General features: G+C 31.7%; 1 protein-coding gene across 3 annotated transcripts in view; it reads right to left on the bottom strand.

Annotated features, from left to right (window-relative positions):
• The window catches only part of LOC111676604 (solute carrier organic anion transporter family member 4C1), a 58,961-nt gene that overhangs the window by 3,720 nt on the left and 36,484 nt on the right, over positions 1–18,757 (bottom strand). For all 3 annotated transcript variants that reach the window (XM_046945183.1, XM_046945184.1, XM_023437563.2), the window contains 6 exons: positions 6,480–6,819; positions 2,963–3,612; positions 2,426–2,890; positions 2,217–2,317; positions 640–832; positions 34–579 (listed from right to left, as the gene is read on the bottom strand). In XM_046945183.1, the coding sequence (XP_046801139.1) occupies positions 34–579; positions 640–832; positions 2,217–2,317; positions 2,426–2,890; positions 2,963–3,612; positions 6,480–6,745 (2,221 nt within the window). In that variant the 5' untranslated portion in view covers positions 6,746–6,819. The remainder of the gene's footprint in view (positions 1–33; positions 580–639; positions 833–2,216; positions 2,318–2,425; positions 2,891–2,962; positions 3,613–6,479; positions 6,820–18,757) is intronic.

The raw sequence follows: 18,757 nt of genomic DNA, 5'->3' as shown, positions 1-18,757 counted from the left end.
AGGAATTTTTATTTTACTATGTTTAATACTTACAGGCACAATTAGTATAATTTGAACTAGAAGAGAATGCCGTACAACCTGCATGGCAGGGACTGAAATAAGTGAGACCATTATTTCCACACACCGGTTCGACATCACTGGTCAAACACTCGCAACCAAAATTACAAGCAGCGGTCAAATTAACTTGGAATGGTTCTAATGATCCCGGTTTGGAACTATTATAATAGGGCATAGTAGTGCCGGCCATTTTCAAGTTGTCACAACCCAAAAAGAACAGCATGGCAAAAAGACACAAACAGATAACATTTGAGATGAGTACAAATGTTACTGCTCCCTTGGGTTTCAATTGAAAACGTTTAAGTATACAACCGCCTACAAAGATACCAATACACGCTCCCGGTATAGCAATGGATCCTGTAAAAACACTAGCCTGACTTTTGCCCACACTAAATTGAGTTTCCAAATATTTCGGTAAGAATACCACAAATCCGGAGACAATCATTAGTTCCATACAGGCACCAAGGCAAGTGACAATGTAAATTGGATTCGTCACGAGACGTAGCATAGATTGTGGTATGTCTGCAATTAACAAAGTTAGTATATGTATTTATTGTGCTACTCAGTATTTCGATTTTGTACCTTTAATATCTTTTCCATAGCCGGTATCTACTTTGGGTTTCTCTGGTTCCTCTTTAGTGGCCACTGAAACAATTTCCTTTTTAACTTTTCCCGTTTCATCTGTATTACGTGGCAAACTATTCGAATTATTCGGTACTGCTGGCTGTATTACTACAGAAGCTTTGCGTATCTTTTTCTTTTCATGTGTTAAGACCTGTAAATCGATTTAGTGATAAATGGTTGTCAGAATATTTATAAAAATAGTATTCAGTATAACAATTGATATCCCTCAGGGACTATCTGGATAACCTCAAAATTTTGTTAGCATAACGTTTAATATTATTATTAAGTCTGCAGAAAAACTTGAGTGTTTAAAGCAGTGTTTTCGAACACAGACTTAATTTAGGATTTTTTCATAAATTTATGATGAATATCAAGAAGAGGGGAACAATGGAAGAACCATTAGAATACAACGAGATCAATACCCAACTAGTGTGCTCTTAGAAATTCCAAGATCATCGAGAGAACCAAGCAGGATTTATAACAAATTAGATTCATTAGTGACTCCTTATTCACATAGTTCAGATCATGTTTTCTTATGATAGGATATCTTAGTCTATGGTCTTGCGTGTTGTTGTAATAACATAAAAAGACGGGGCAGAACATTTTGAATATTTTGCAAGTGGAACAACTGATTTCTTTTTTTTTCGTCTTGATAATAGAGTAAGGAGAGGAGCAGAGAGAGTTGATCAAAGCCTTACTTTAGTTTAAAAGGGTTGTATTCTAATGAATACATCTACTCGGAGACCCAAAGGTCCATTGAAGAAATCAAAAGAAGACAGAAAAGAAGAGTTATGAGAAGAGTGAGATTTTCCCTCCAAAAAGACAACAGAGAAAGGAAGTGGTCAAAGGAGGAATATCCTTAAGTGTATGTTTTCTGAAAATCCAAAAAATTCCCCTGATGAAGCCCCTCAGGGGATGGGCCTAGGTTGCACCCTGCTACATCTCCTAATTCATTGTGGAATCCTTTACCTAGTCATTTTAGTTTCATGCTCTTTAATCTGGGACAGTGGCATAAAATATGCCCTACTGTCTCCAGTTCCTCTTCGTCCTTACATCACCTGCAAAAATCCTGTGTGTTACCGACCCCATTACCCCTAAAGGCTCCAATTGAGCAGTGTCCGGTTATTACCCTACTAAAATCCTTAAACTCTTCCTGTCTAGTCCTAATAGCATTCTGGTTGCTTTTGGATTTAACTTCGGCCATAGTGTCCTAGAAACAGTACAGTTGGTGGAGTTTCTGAAATATTCGGTATTTGAACTAATATTTTTGATTAATATTGCAATAAACTACATACACTTATCGCAAAAAACTACGTTTAATCCTCTATAAATACATAAACAAGAAAAAACGTTCCTACTATGTCGTATATGAAAAGTTTAAAATTTTGTTTACAGCTTTTAATTTAATTCCAAGAAGATGTAAAAATACTTTAGTTTTAATTGACTAAAGCCTAATTAGAATAATCGTTAAGGCAAGTGGGTTCATGTAAAATAACGATTAAAGAAAACATGTTATAGATTTACTTTGTACTTACCTTGGGAAAAGAGAAGAAGGGTATTGCAACAATCAGTAGCAAAATACCACATAACAGAAAACCACCCCACCACATGCCAACCCAACGACGATCTCCGGGATCTAAAACACAAAAGGAAAACAAGAATTATGAATAAAAAACATGGACATTTTTATTACAAATTATTGGTTATACTACGCGAACGTGTCAACACGTCCATTTCGTCTTACCAATGGAAATTATAGATGATGAAAGCGAATCCATGTGAAACGATAATAAATATGCACCTAATAGAAAACCAACAACAGGACCAAAAGCCGCCATACTGTACATGCAACCAATATACATGGAAGAACTTTCCGTCTTGACATGGTCATCCACATATGTCGTGCCCAGAGTAAATAAAGGACTGCCACCACAGCCCAACAACAACTGGGCAATGACAAACAGCAATACTGGGCCAAAGGTTGATAGTTTGCCTTCGAGACAATTATCTTCGCGTAGAGTATGCGGTGCCAAGGGAGGATTTGAGAGACCACTTGATAAGCGGCCCAAATCCATATCTTGATTACGCACTAAAGCACTGCGGCATATATTGTCGCTGGTTTCATTAGCAATGGAAACACCCGGATTGGGTTCACTAGTAAAGTGGGGTACCATAAACACCAGCGAACCAATACCCATAATAACGGCACCTTTTAAGAGAGTTATAAGTCAAAAAATGTTTAACTAAATAGTAAAACAGTGTTTCAAGAACTTTAACTTACCAATACCAATCCAAACTGGAATATGACGACGACTACCCAAATAACTGACAAATATCACGGTGATCACATTGCCTATTTCATAACTGGACGCTATTAGACCCGAATAGCTGGAGGGTATTTCGAAACGTTTCTCTATAGTTGTTATCACCGAATTAATATAACCCGAACTTAAGGCCTGCTGCAACATAACCAACATGGACAGTAATAAAACGAATATCTTTATACGGGCAAATTTCTGTATGCCACCTGGCCGACATCCCAATATGCCACAGTCTTGTGAACGCAAATCATCATCGTCGTCATCGTTAAGGCCACATGTAGGGTTATTGCTGTTTGCATTGTGCTGACCGCCACCACCATGCAAATTACTATGATTATGCTGTGTATTACCAAGTACAGCCGATGACTGACGACTGTGACACTTGATAACAGTATCAGAGCAGGAGGACGTTTTAGCATGTAAATTGCGGGCATTATTTGCAAGAACTGTGGCATTAGTCGGCGGCATCATTGATGTTGTTGTCGTTGTCGCTGTACTACCAATTGTATTTGTATTTCCTATATGATCTTCAGCTAAATCAATGCTGCTGTCATCGCCACTATTTGTTTCGGAATAGAGACCAGTCATCTGATACATTGATTCTTGACGTCTAGAGAAAAAGGAAAATTAAATAATTGAATCGAATGAAATTTAAAAATTTTAAATTTAAATAAAGGGAAGAATAAAGAGAATAATAGATTCTTAATGAATTTTTAAGTCATTTAAATCTTTTTAAACACGTGTAGTTGACGTTAATGTGCAGAGTTTCAAATAAGAAAAAACTTATACAGATATACGAATTATATATTTTGAATATTGCTTAATATATGCGAATCGGCTATGAATCAATTTCTAATTCATTCTTGCAAAGTGTGTCAATCCAGAATTTTGGAATATAAGTAATTCAATGGCAATACTATTTTATGTTTAATTAAAATCGGTCCATGATTTTATCTTATTTTAGGCCAACAAGTTTTGAAAAAATTTAGAACCCAGAGATCAAGATATATTTCTGCAAAGGATTGCGTTAAATCCGAATCTGACCTCAGAATTTATTAATCAAATAAGATTGTTCATATATCGGGTCATGAAGTCCCATTTTTGGGCCGCTTTAAAAAATGTTTCAAACAAAGGGTAACCACTGTTATAGAGTCTTCTTTCTGTGTTATTTACATAAACTTTCGTAAATGATCAAGAGATCATAGGAAAAAAACACAATAAATCTTAATAGTAATTGACACGTAACACTTTTCAACCAACCCTCGTACAACATAAATTGAAATCACCTAAAATCTAATTAATAGTAAAACAATTTTCTAAATACTCGTAATATTTTTCCTACGCGTTTCACGTAACAACGTCTTCTTACGTTTGTTCTCCTCTAGGCTACTGGACGAGGAAGTAAATCGTTTTTAAATTTATGGCTCTGTTTTCTTTGCCTTTTCACTGCTAAAACTTTGTTTGTAAATATTTCCTAAAACTAAATAAAATTTAAATGAGGGGACTTTTCAAGCGTTTAAATGCTATTGACAAAGTTAAGAAAAAAACATATAAACACGAAATATTGAAATTAGAAATGGCATGAACCCAAAATACTTATAATTCTCGTACACTATACTTCTTCACTTTTTCCAATAATCAACACTCTGGGCCAAAACAACAACAACACTTTTGTACTTCCAATACGTACATACGTAGTAGACGAGTAGCGGGAGTTGCAAGAGGTTGTTTTATGGTTTTACATGCTCGATGGCATGTTTATCCTGACACGTTTATTATATCTGACGGTATGTGGTAGAACTAAATAAAATTATTATTCGTACGACTTTCGTTGACCAAAACCAAAAAAATTAAAATAAAGAGTAGGTACTTGCAAAGTACTAAGTAAAATAAAACATTCTATTGATTTTAGTAGTACTTAGTTGGGTTTACATACTACTACCAACTATTATACTTTGATATCGAATCAATTATTCAGCGAGTATAAAAAATGCAATACCTATTGTGTGTTTGTTGTATTGTTTGCAGTTTTCAAGTGATTATATATTCATAAATTTTATCACTTGCAGGTAAAGTGAAGCACTGGCTAACAAAATTTGATACAAAAACCCATTAAGATTTAAGTTAGTAATAGAGCAACAAATTTTATACCCCAGTCGTAATCCAGTAATCATTGCTCTAGGAGAAGTAAGTTATTATAAATCTAAATAATCTATTTATATAAATAAATTTGTAATGTTAGTTCTTAATCGATAAACTCAAGAGTTTTGGCACCAAATTGGACAAACTATGTAATATGTGTTACGGGGCAAGCGTGGAAAATTTAGTACTTCTCAGTACTTCTTGATATGAAAAAACCCCTCGGTATTTTTACGATAATTTTGTTACTTTTTTTAGGTCTCGTCTATAGTCTCGTCTATAGTATAGTCTAGTCTTGTCTATAGTCCAGTCTACAGTCTAGTCTATAGTCCAGTCTACCGTATAGTCTATTCTTGTCTATAGTCTAGTCTATAGTCTAGACTATAGTCCAGTCTATAGTCTAGTCTATAGCCCAGTCTACCGTATAGTCTATAGTCTAGTCTATAGTCTAGTCTATAGTCTAGTCTATAGTCTAGTCTATAGTCTAGTCTATAGTCTAGTCTATAGTCTAGTCTATAGTCTAGTCTATAGTCTAGTCTATAGTCTAGTCTATAGTCTAGTCTATAGTCTAGTCTATAGTCTAGTCTATAGTCTAGTCTATAGTCTAGTCTATAGTCTAGTCTATAGTCTAGTCTATAGTCTAGTTTATAGTCTAGTTTATAGTCTAGTATATAATCTAGTCATAGTATATTATGTAGTCTAATCTATAGTCTAGTCTATGGTCTAGTATATAGTCTAATAATCTAGTCTAGGGTCTAGTCAAGTTTAGTCGTTATTCTATAGTCTAGTCATAAGTCTTGTCTATAGACGAGTCAATAGTCTAATCTAGTCTATAATCTAGTCTATAATCTAGTCTATAGTCTAGTCTGTAGTCTAGTCTATAGTCTAGTCTATGGTCTAGTTTATTGTCTAGTCAATAGTCAAGTTTATAGTCCATTCTATAGTCCTTAGTATAGTCTATAGTAATTAGTCTAGTATATAGTCATGTCTATAGTCTAATCTAGTCTAATCTAATCTGGTATATAGTCATGCCTATTGTATATAATGACGATATACCCGACAAAACGAATCCTAAACGTATATTAATTGGAGAACACGAAAAAGCTTATTTGAAAGTTCCCAGATTGACTTCTCCATCTACATACAATAAATTTTTATTAAGATCTTAGGGTGTTTTAAATAAAATTTATAGCTTTTTTAATGTCTGTCTTCCTGTGTTATTGCGTGTTTTATTAGTGTTTGTTGTTAAATCGTAAGTGAATAGTAATAATCAATAGGCCACAACACGGATGGATAATAGAATACAAAAATTATAATAGGAAAGAGAAATTAACAAACCTGTGACCCTTGCGATGTGTAGTACTATTTGTATTGTTGTGCATGGCACAACATCCGCTATCGTTTGTAGTACAATCCTTTGCACTAACACCTCCAGTTCCGCCATCTAGTGAATGCGTTAAATTGCCACTGGGACGTCTATTGTTGTAGGTGGAAGCTCCAGCTACACTGCCAACATTAACATCCTGTTCAAAAGAGGGATTCACATACTGTTGATCCGTTGAGCAACTACAATGACCGGACTTTTCCGGTTTCTTTCCAGTCATTATTAACTCATTCGCACTTTCACAATTCTATTGTTGAAATGTTGCTCGGGTCTCCTTTACTATTGCATTTGTTGCTGAAAATGTACAGAAAACAAAAAACAAATAATATTATCAAGATGAAATTAAAAATGAATGCAAAAAAATTTACAATTTTTAAATATTGTTAAATGTAGTTATACTTTTTTTTAGATAAAACCAAAACAAAAACATGAACAATTAAGTTGAAAATTTTGCATGTATCTAATTGTTATTCTATTGCAAAATATTCTGATATAACATCTGTCGCTTTTCGTTATTGTTGATTTTGTTCTGATTTTATTGTCCCCACATGTGTCCTAAGTATTTTACAAGACAATTTAAATTTGAGTTCACTGTCTGCGATTGTCGTCAGATAATACTATTAAATAGCAGGTAATAACAATTAAAACTAATTCTTTTTTTTTTTTTTTTTGTTTAAATATATTGTAATAAAAATTAATACAGTTACAAAAAAGTGCAATAATTAGGGTGTGCCTTAAAAAATAAAGTGAAGATTGTTATAATGGTCCAACTCTTTGATTCCAATTTGTATTATTGTTTTTTTTACTAAGTGTTGCCTATATTAACCCTAACTATATTTATTGACATTAAAAAATGTAAGGGACACCCTTACATATTTTTCGTATACATTTAACGCTTTATATCCTTGGGGCATACTAAATTTCTTTTGTTAAAAGTATAAATAAATAGTATGAAAAATTAAGTAATTTTAACTAACTGTCTAAATGACCAAGAACAAATGTTTTAGAATGAAAATTTTGCGGAAAAACATTTAACAACGTGGAAAAGTTCGCGGAGTGTTCGGGAAGTTAGGTTATGAAGTCAGAAAGCGATATTAGTAAAATATTACAAAAGAAGTGACAACATTTCTATAATTGCGATTTTAAAAATTAAATAAAAATAAATTAATGTTTAAATTTGAAACATATTCGTATGCGAACACATACATTAGTACATATTTTAACTTCATTTTAGCATATTTAGATAGTTAATAGGTTTATTAATGAGTGATGTGAAGAAATCACGCAAAACTTGCCTAAAACAGGAATAATTAAATACATTTCCTAATTATACAGACGTTGAGCGTTATATACTCATATGTATTATACGAATATTAGAGGGGTTCTCTTTCGTCTGTACACATCATTTTGATTAAGGCGAATTTGATTTTGTTGACTCTTTATATAGACGTTAAATTCATTCCAAATAAAAAAGAATTAGGATAGCGTTATTATAACATTATTTAAAGTGCGATATCAGTTCTTTGCCTAAAATCTAGTTTACATTATACTACAAGCAATATGATCTGTAAAAAAAACTGTGCTGAAGAGAACGAATTGAATCGTGTAAACGCAATCCTAATAATCTAATATATCCTAATACATATATATTATAAATCTCTTTGAAAGTCTGTTCGTTTGTTCGTCAATCACGCCTAAACGGCTGAACCGATTTTCTTGATATTTGGAACATTGGTAGATCTATTCTTGGAGGGTGTTATAGGCTATATCGTTTTTCAAAACTTGGACTAGGAGGGCGCAAAAGGGTGTAAAATGGGTGAAAAGCGGTCAAAATTAGTACTTTTGAGCATAAATACCAATTATTGTCTTTACGAAAGCCAAAATATATTCCATTAAGCTTTTTAAAATTTCAGAAATATGAATAAACATAGTACTGTTGCGAAAGTTGGACCAAAAAGGGACAAAAAAATAAGACAAAAGGGGGAAAAACTATTTTGTTCTAAAACAACTAGGCCTTTTAATAGTGTCGGAAATATGCATATTTTAGAAGCCCACCCAAAGGGTGCAAAAACGGGTAAAAAAGGGGAATTCTGTATTTCTGTATATCCTAAAAACATTAAATTTTAAATATTATAAAAGCGATTAAAATTAGTACTTTTCAACATAAACACCAATTATTTTCTTTACTTAAATATAATTAACATATATTCAATTAGGAATTTCTTCATAAGGAGACCTTAATGAATGAATATTTATGTATATATAATGTTATGTAACCGCTTAAAACCCCGGGCAATGCCGGGTATAAAAATCTAGTATGTAATAAAACTATCACACATATTTCATTTGAAATCTCTTTTTATTTTTTGGAATAATTCAAAAATAAGTTTATTTTTTTCCAACAGTTATAGCCTGAGTTAACACCTTAACGCTAAAGCGATTTTATAAAAATTTTATAAAATTATATCACCAGGGGCATGTTACTTAGATGAAAGACTCCAAATTGGTGTTATTGCAATCCCGGGGAAAAGAGGTGCAAATATTTCTTGGAAAGATTTGACATGTCCTGGCTCAATTGTTTAAAGTTTCTTTCGGATCCAAGTACTGGCTGTGGTTGGAACCCAAATTCGCGGGAAGAGTGAGTTGTTGGTTAAAAAACTGATGTAAAGTCTAAATTTCGGGATAAGTTCTTAGGAGTTACTATAGGACTTCCCCCAATAACACAATGTCTAGTTATTCTTTAGCTTAAGGTTAAATTGACAGTTTTCATACAAAAAATATTTTAATCGGCAAAATTACTTTCGGTTAAACGATAACCAGAGGTGGAGTTAACGGGGCTTAGTGTTGGAAATTTGTTTCTGTTAAATTAATATTAACAGGGTATTGCCAGCCCGTATATCTAAAATGAGTGTGTCGGATGTTGTTCTCTATGAGAATATCGGTTGAAAATTTTGGATAAAAGGTATCATATACAAGTGATATCATTGAATTTTTCTTCCTTGTCCAGGTATGTTTAGAGAAAACTCTGTTTAAACCAGATATACCACAGTGTGTTCTCTGTGAGTAAGAACAAAGTCCTTTTATGCAAAATTTAAAATTGAGCAGTCAATCTAAATTAGATTACACCGAAAGCTTGCAGTCAAGTTTATGCAGATGTCATAAATCCCTTCTTATTTTGGTCGACGATATCATATACCGTACAAGAAAATATACTTTCAGTTGGGACAAGGACTGAATGTTATATTAAAGACGTTTGTATTTTATAACGTTAAAATTATTAGTCTTAAAAGAATTACTAAGTAGATATTAATAAAAGACGTCTCAAACTTTAATCCTCTGATTCTTTTGACGGCCATATTGAAGGCGTACATTTTATAATGGAAGGTCGTTGAAGAACATTTTCGAACTCATTCGTAGAGGGAAACATATAATCTATTCTTCTTCGTTGAGTCCATCATAAATTGAATTTTGAGCAAGTAGTGTCGCAACAACCCTATGGTGAAGCCTTTGTTTTTATCAGTATTTCAATCGTAACATTTCTAAGTATATTCTTATGATCTCAGTTCACTTGTAACAAGTGAAATATATTTTATTGAAAAATTAATGTGATATTTATAGATAAATATAAACAACAATTTTTATCGAAAGAATTTCAGTAATTAACAAAAATTAAAGTTTTATTTTCTATATTTAAAAAATTATTATTTCTTATAAAAGAAAACACAATAAAAATGCTATAAGTATTAGAGTTTAAAACCCTTAAATTTTAAATTACTTTCAACAATTGATTCTAAAAACCTTTTAAAATTCACTCTGATTTTATCAGATAAACTTTTTTATGAATGTTTTTTAAGTTTTAAACATCGTATGACTGACTTTGTCGGTATGTTATAGTTTTCATATTATTTTTTTAGGTTTTAAACTTTAAATTTATTTAGTGTCGTTTAGAATAAAATTGCGTTTCGAATTTAAATCATTTCATAATGATGTTGTTTTATGTTTTAGATGAAAAAAAAAAAAAACACCAAAAACCGAACTAATATTGTGAAAACATGGCAAAACTTTAAAGTTACAAAATTGGGAATTTCAAGATTAAATTACAAATTAATTTACATTAGATGGCGAAATAGTGTGTTTGTTCAAAACTAATGGTATTGAATATAAATATAACTGTATAAGTTGTGGTCTGTATAATAAATACAAACAATACAATTGGAATTATTGTGTAAGAAACCCGGATTTGGTATTCTTACTTTTATTTTTTTTCTTTTTTTTTTTTTGTGTGATAATAGAAATATTCTTTAATATATTAATGTATATACCCAGCAAAAACTTACAATGAAAAGTAAGGAGTAAAATACAAAGCTAGCATTTTTTGAAATTTTTAATCACATTAGAGTTATTTAATGCTCTTTTGCACGATTAAAATTATCATATATGAGCTCATTTTCTGATCATAAATGATACGGGTGGTACCCTACCCGTGACAATTCTAAAAGAGTCTTTTATCATAACCACTTCTGATCAATTTCGATTAATTTTTGTTTATATTTCGATACATTTATAAGTCGAAATACTGGTCGTTTTACAGTAATTTTCAAATCATATTTTAGTAATTTTTGAGCTTTTTCTGAGTCATTTTAGATTTTTTAATCTTCCGACTGAATGAAACATAATTACAAAATAAATATATAAACAATCATATTTCGGACATCTGGTTGATCTATTCTGAGTCACTTTTAAGTGTAATTGTTGTTGTTTCGTTAACAAACATAAAGAATTTCATAAGAAACTGTTTTATAAATCACAAAATATATTTGAAAATTATCATATTTCAAACACCAAAGTGATCAATTTATGATTGCTATACATTTGTTATAGTTTTTTCATATAAACATACTTTAAGCGCGCAACTTATCGATCACATTTCGGTCATCAAAAGGAGTCAAACAAGACGCAGTTAACTGATTAATTATCCAACAATCTTCCTAATATTAGCTGGGATGCCAAAAATTACTTAAACAATAGCATTTTAAGTACTTACCACGCTGGCTAACAAATAGGAAGTTAGGTAAGTACTTACAACGATCGCCTAAAAATAGGAAGTTGTGCAAAAAATATCGTTTGGATTAAAAATAAAGTTCCAAAACAACATATCAAGGCTAAAAAGTAAGTTTCCATAATATATTATTTGTAAGTCATTACTAGACTCATCCTATGTAATACAGACGGCATGTAGTAGTCATTACACTGTTTTGCTGGGTATGTATTTTTACTGTTAAACTTATACTCTTCTTGATCTGACATTTAAAACAGTTTGCATAAAGTAATAAAGCTTTTTAATTTTGTATTTATAATAAAATAATATAATTTAATAGTGTATAACCAAAGACTGTAAGTATCTTTTTTACATTTAATATATTAATTAGAGCGTATGATACTATGCGGTAAAATTATTTTCTTTTCATAATTTTCAAGCACCTTCATCACATTCATTCATTCGTTCCTACAACTGAAGTAGTAGAAAACATCAACACACCTTCATGGAAACAGACATTTTTTTCCATGTTGAACTTCTGGTTTTAATGTAGTGAAACCGACAGATATGCGAATTTAGATTCATAATAAATATTTTGCAAAATCATACAAAACCAAAAAACTTAAGTAAAATGTTTGTTAATACATAGCCATAGACATAAATTGATAAACGAATGAACGCATCACACACTGAGTTTGATACACCCTATTTCACAAAACGAATTGTGTGAAATTTTGCGGTTTTCTTTCTTGATTAAAAGTTTCATTTTCGTGCTAAATTGCAATTAATATTGGTTTCATGAAAATGGAAGGAAAAATCTTGTAAAATATTGTAGATATTTGTAAATCTAAAACTAAAAATTTATGAGATTTAAGAAGATTATAAAAGGAACTTGAGATTGTTGAAGCACAGATTTTCATAATTCATCGCATTTACTTTACACTGAACTAAATTTTAGAGTTATACTGTAAAAACATTTTAGAAGGTTTGGACAACATTTTAGAAGTCCACCCCAATTAAGGTATTAGGAGAAACTTTTAGAATTTACACTCACTTCTTTAACGAGTTCCATATTGGAGTTATAATACATATACCAAGAAGATAAAGTCTGACAAAATTGTGCTTGATGATATTATTTACAATAGGTTATTCTTCTTTTGGAACTACAATATGAACAAGCTGGTTTCGGAGCTTGGTAACTGAGTGCTGGTCTTCGGACCAGCAATAAAAAACATTGCAAGTGACAGGAAAGACCTCTGGGGGAAGTTTGTTCCACATACACAGAGGGTTGTTTGTCAATAGTAAGACATTTAGACAACGGATGTATATAAAATTTAGATTTCGACAACGAAATTTATTTTTTCTTCTGTGTATGCATTGGCCAATCAACCACAAATGGATGAGCTCTTGATGATTGACGTGTGTTACTTGTAAAAATAGGGTTTTCGGGAACACTTTCATTAATTTCAGATGAGAACGTTTCATTCTAGTATCGATAAAACAGTGAAACGCATGCCACATTGCGACGGGGTTCCTACAAATCAATAGAGTGTGAATTCTTAATATTTACACCATCTATAGACATATGTAGAAGAAGCAACATAACTGTCGTGCGTATTAAATTGACTAGATCTTATTATGTTTTGTCTAATTGATCGAATCTCCAAAGGGTCTCACTTATAATTAAATGAATAAGAATGGAAATGTTTGCTATAATCTGCAGTTTGTTAGGAACCTTTCTAAAACAACTCAGAGGGATTATTTAATCGAGAAAATTAATTACCGAAACTAAAATCATTTAGTTTTGATAAAAGTTATCAACACTTTACTTTCGCCGTGATGGTGAATGGAACAAAACCATCTTGACTAGTAGTAGGACTCCCTATGCTATCGATCGTTAAGTAAATTCTTTGGCTCTATCATTCTTTATATAATTCTAGACTATTCGTTCCATATTGCAATAGGGCGATTGTTGAAACATTAGCAATATCCAGCATGCAGGGAATTCGGTGGCATATTATAAAATACTGAAAATATTGTCTAATGGACCAGCTAACATCGAAGATCAGTATTTCAAAACCAGTGCTGAAATGCCATTTGACCCTGGAGTTCCCTCCGGGGGCATGTTACCTTGGCGAGACCTCCACCTAGACTATTCGTTCCATATTGCAATAGGAGGATTGTTGAAACATTAGCAATATCCAGCATGCAGGGAATGGAATGGTACTACGGGTGGCCAGTTGCCCGCAGGACTATGTCCTGGGTGGTCAGTTGATTGAGGTTCCTTCGGGATCCACGTAGTGGATGTAGTGTAAGAACAATGTCTTCGGCTTATTGATAATCGCGCTTCGGTCTACCGGTTACGTCTCTAGGTGCTGTTGCCGAATCAACAGAGGTCATCCAATGGTCAAGAGATTAGATAGCTCGAGTACTCCAGCAAAGTGCTTGTGGACCGCTCAGAACCAATTGCCAAAAATTGCCATCGGCGTTCTTCATTGAAGAACAAAGGGGCGATGGTAGACCGTTCTCAAGTCTACTCAGTAATTGAAAAAGACTACCGTGGGATAATTCCGTCAATGCAGGTGCTTACGTTAAACTCTCGACATTCCTGATCCTGGAGTCTAATTTATGTTTAGACTGCACGAGTTCGAGATAATATGTTTGTCATAGTAATTAATACTTTTTTTCTGCAGCGGTTTATCGCGAATGCTTTGCATTATGCTTTACTATTTTAGTGAATAGCGTAAACATACTACCAAGCTAATTCTAGTTATCATTGAATAATTGTATATTGACATCACATTAACCCCCGGGCATGTTTTCCTGATGCCAGATCCCATCTTGGTTTATTGCAATTCGGGGGTAAAGTCAATAAATACCAGTACCTCTAGTCTGCCGGGACTATAAACTAGTGTTAACATTTCAATTCCTGACATCCATTAACGTAAATCGCAACATGCGTGTAAGATACTCAAAGGGGCAGTGGTGAGTTGTTATTATTTACTCGTCCAATGGATGAAAAAGACCTCCGTAAAAAGGACATCAAAACAGGTATTCACATAAAGCACTTCGAGTTTATATTATCCCATTAAAGAAACTAAGAATGATTATTTCAATCTGAAAACATATTGTAAATTTCCAAACCGAACCACTGAACAATAATTTATGTGTAGAATCTAGGAACCTCACAAAAATTGCCTCAAAGTAGTGGATGATCACTAGATTTTTTAATGCATCTATCCTGAATATGTTTAGTTCCTAGTATTGTATAGCGGTTCATTTTCGATTCATTACGTTTATAAACATTCTATATTTTGAAGAATTTTAACATTTTGTATGGACATTAAGTAAAAGTACGTTTAATAAGCAGCAGTCGATCATTGCATTGCATAATGCTTTTAGAAGCTTTTGAAAATATCTACGTTAGATGATGCTACTTAGCAGCATGCAACGTTTTTAAAATGCTGTACCATTACTTCTAATTGTGAATTTTTTGCATTGAAATTTTATTAATTGTTTCTGTTTTCATTTCTGCAGTAGAGTGCTATTTTTCTTAGACATTACCGACTATTTTCCTTTAATTAAGAAAATGTTTCAATAATTATAATAAAACCCTAATCTAATATTTCTTGATTAACTGGCTGACTCTTTTCCATATAAAATCAGTAAATCTTTTTTATGTAATTTTCAATGTCCACGAAAGTAAAATAAACATTTTGATTTTATCCTGATGATTTATTTAGCAAATAACAGTGATTAAAGAAATTTTTTATATAAATTAATTCTTTTCTAGCAAATGTTTTTTTGCAAAGAATATTTGTATATTATTTGTAACACATACATACGTAAAATAAATATCACATGATTTAAAATAATTTTCTTTTTTTCAAGCACGCAAAGAATCAATGTCCTTGTTTTAAATTAAAAGATATATTTGATTTTATTCAGTAAATTCCTTCAAATTGAACTTTACGCCAATGCAGTCAACGGAGTATACAAGTGAAAGAAAGCATTTGGTCTTAAATAACTTTTCTAAGTGCAAAATGTTGAAAAATAACATTTAAAATATTTATATTAGAGATCACCAAAATAGTGCTAAATATTGTTGTGTAAATTTCCTTTTTTTTGAGTGCTATAATTTTACACGTTGCTTTTTGTCTAATCCCGCCTTTGTGTGTTCAAGTTCCTTTACACACACACACACACACACTGATATTATGATGTATCAAGGATATTGTATTTATACATACTTAAAATGTCTATAACGAATTTTCATGGTCACGTAAGGACATTTGATTTGAATTTTTTTGTTTTGTTTTTGTTATTTTTAATATTTTGTTCCTTTTTGCTGTACTTCTGTTTCACTTGCAAGCACCAGCTTCCCACCAGTCAATGCAAGCAGATACTAAAGCAAAAATAACAAATTAAATAATTTTCTATTATAAACAACAAAATAAACTGCTGCAGCCCTGACATTCCATGAAAATTCCATGGCAGGCAATTGTGCCACGACATAGACCCAATACGAATACAAATGAATCTTTATGTGAGTTGCAGTACAAACAGTGCATTGTTTCCCTTGCAATGGTAATTTTAGTGCAGTAACCTTCATTATTATTATATAAATATATATAAAGTTACAATTTTTGATTGTTGTTTATGTTTCCAACTCCTTGCTGAGGGTCATATAATAGGTATCAGAATATGAAAATATGTTTATATCACACAATTTCCAATTTACCAGAAATCAGTACTTTTCTCTTTGAATTTAAGAAATTTCTCTAATTAAGATAATGAAATTTTAAAAGAAATCTCTGAAATAGTTTAATAAATAAGAAATTTGATACAAAATTACAAATATTGTACTCTTCTAAAATCCTGGGGTGATTTCTTGTCAAGTGCTACTATTTATTTTAAATATATTATGCGGAAAGATTGAACCACTGTAACTCCAAGAGTTCATAACCGATTTTTTTTGCAAAAATTGTGCCCAAAACTAACTATTATAGGTGCAAATTTCATTCCGATCGGAAGATATTGTTTTCAAAAGTTGGGTCACTTGACATATAATCACCCCTAAAAACAACATTATGGAATACAATTTAAGATCTTACGAAAAACAAATAGAAATGGTGTAGTCAATATGAAATATTTTTAATGGGAATTTGAAGAAAGTAAACGTTATTTCAACAATTTTTTAATAAAAGAATATAATTTAAAAATGTTATTTTATACAATAGGCATAGCAACTGATAAATCAATCAATCATTCATATTACTTTTGGTTCTGGATATAAAATAGTTTTAATTAATGTTATGTCTAAGATAACAAGTTTTTTACTCAAGAAGATTAAAAAAAACAACCCTTTGACCTTAGATCTTAGTAATTTCGATATTTTTTATACTTAATTATACCCTACACCACTATAATGGGGAGTGTATTATGTGTTTGTGATGATGTTTGTAATACCCACTTTAAAGTAAACCTCAGAATGATTTTCTAAGTCGATTAAGATATGTCCATCTGTCTGTGTGTTCATATAAAGCTTGTGAGCACGCTACAGGTTGCAATTATAAAAATAATTTAATGAAATTTAGAACATTAGTTATTTATCTTCGGTCTATTAGCCTAGCCACCATTTGGGCTCATAATTATATTAAATGTTCTATTATATTTTTTAATTTCGCAAATGACTTAAAGGTCAAAATTCACTTATATAATATATATGGTCGGCCATTCCCCACTATACATTCATACATATTTAAATTATTTAATTTTTCATATTTGTTTAATTCACAATCGGTGTTATAAGGTTGTATAGTATCGTATATGACGATACGATATCGATATTGAAGTTTACAATTTATAGTGTTTTTCTTAACTGAAGGGTCATATTACTGTGATTCAAATAAGTTAATGGATATAAACCAAAAAATTCATGAAAGCTAGACTTCAAACTATCAAATACTGAACATCCAATACAGAGTCAAAAACCAAACTATAGCCTACTACACCTGACGTAAGTTGTTCGGGATGAATAGATAACTTAGTCTCATGGATGTACACAGCTGAAGTACATGTCGTTCTTACATATGGATCTCTGGTATGATGGACTTTTGATTTTATCGTGGACTAACTATATAAGGTATCAACAAACATTGAAATTGATAGGAACAGGTTCTTCTAAAGCTCCAAACACTATTACCTATCAATCTTTATATAATTCCAATATCTGACTGGAGCGAAGTACATATGAAAACTTTATGCCAGTCAGGTTAGTTAACCTTCCAGATTTTTATATTTACTGAAATATAGAAAATTACTCTTACATTAATACAAAAACAAGTAAGAATGTATAGTCGGGCGTAGCTGACCATATGATACCCTACACCAGTCAGTATGTGCGTTAAAAATGGGGATTGTTTAAAAAAATAAAGCATTTGATTTGTTTTTTAACTTTATTTCGGAATATTTTTTTTTGCAAAAATAGATTTTTTACCAGAGGGCTCAAAGGGGAATAGGGCAAAATATGGCCCTATCCTTATAAATGTTGCTAAGGGGAGTTAAGTCTACTTCAATATTATTTATGTAGAATTTAAAAGTGTCATTACAAAAATGAGTGATGTGGAGTTAAGGAAAACATGCCTAAAGGTCATAAACAATGTATAAAATCACAACTTCCATATAGGGGGAAAATTATCGGATTTAAAGTAAAAACATACATATGTAAGTGCAATATTAAAGTGGCTCACAGAAAAAGTATTCTAAAAATATAATAAGTTTTAAATGCAATGGTAGGCTAGATGGTAGTGCGCTAGCCTGTCAGTATAGGTATTGTAGGTTCAATTACCACCAGAGACTCTGATCTGTAACACTTCATCGGGCGGGTCATCATCATAAATATATAAGGGGTTTGAAATAGTTTTCAAAACAAACAACTTATTCTTTTCGGAAATCGATCTAGTTACAGAACTAACCCCAAAATATATAAAATAATTCAGAGATAATTTTGACTGAGTCCGTCTAATGTGAATATGTATACATTTCCAGCTTAAGTAATATGAAGAAAATCTATGCATACAAAATAAGGGGAATAATTAAATGTGTTAGTGTGTGTAGTGAGTTAAAGTAACACTACTTGATGCAAGTAGTACTTTACCCAAATAACACTTGGAGCACAACGACATTTGATAC

This window comes from Lucilia cuprina, chromosome 2 (genome assembly GCF_022045245.1).
Source record: "Lucilia cuprina isolate Lc7/37 chromosome 2, ASM2204524v1, whole genome shotgun sequence".
NCBI classification, from domain to species: Eukaryota; Metazoa; Arthropoda; class Insecta; order Diptera; family Calliphoridae; genus Lucilia; species Lucilia cuprina.
Note: the sequence above shows the minus strand (reverse complement) of the source record. Positions and strands in the feature narration are given on the sequence as shown.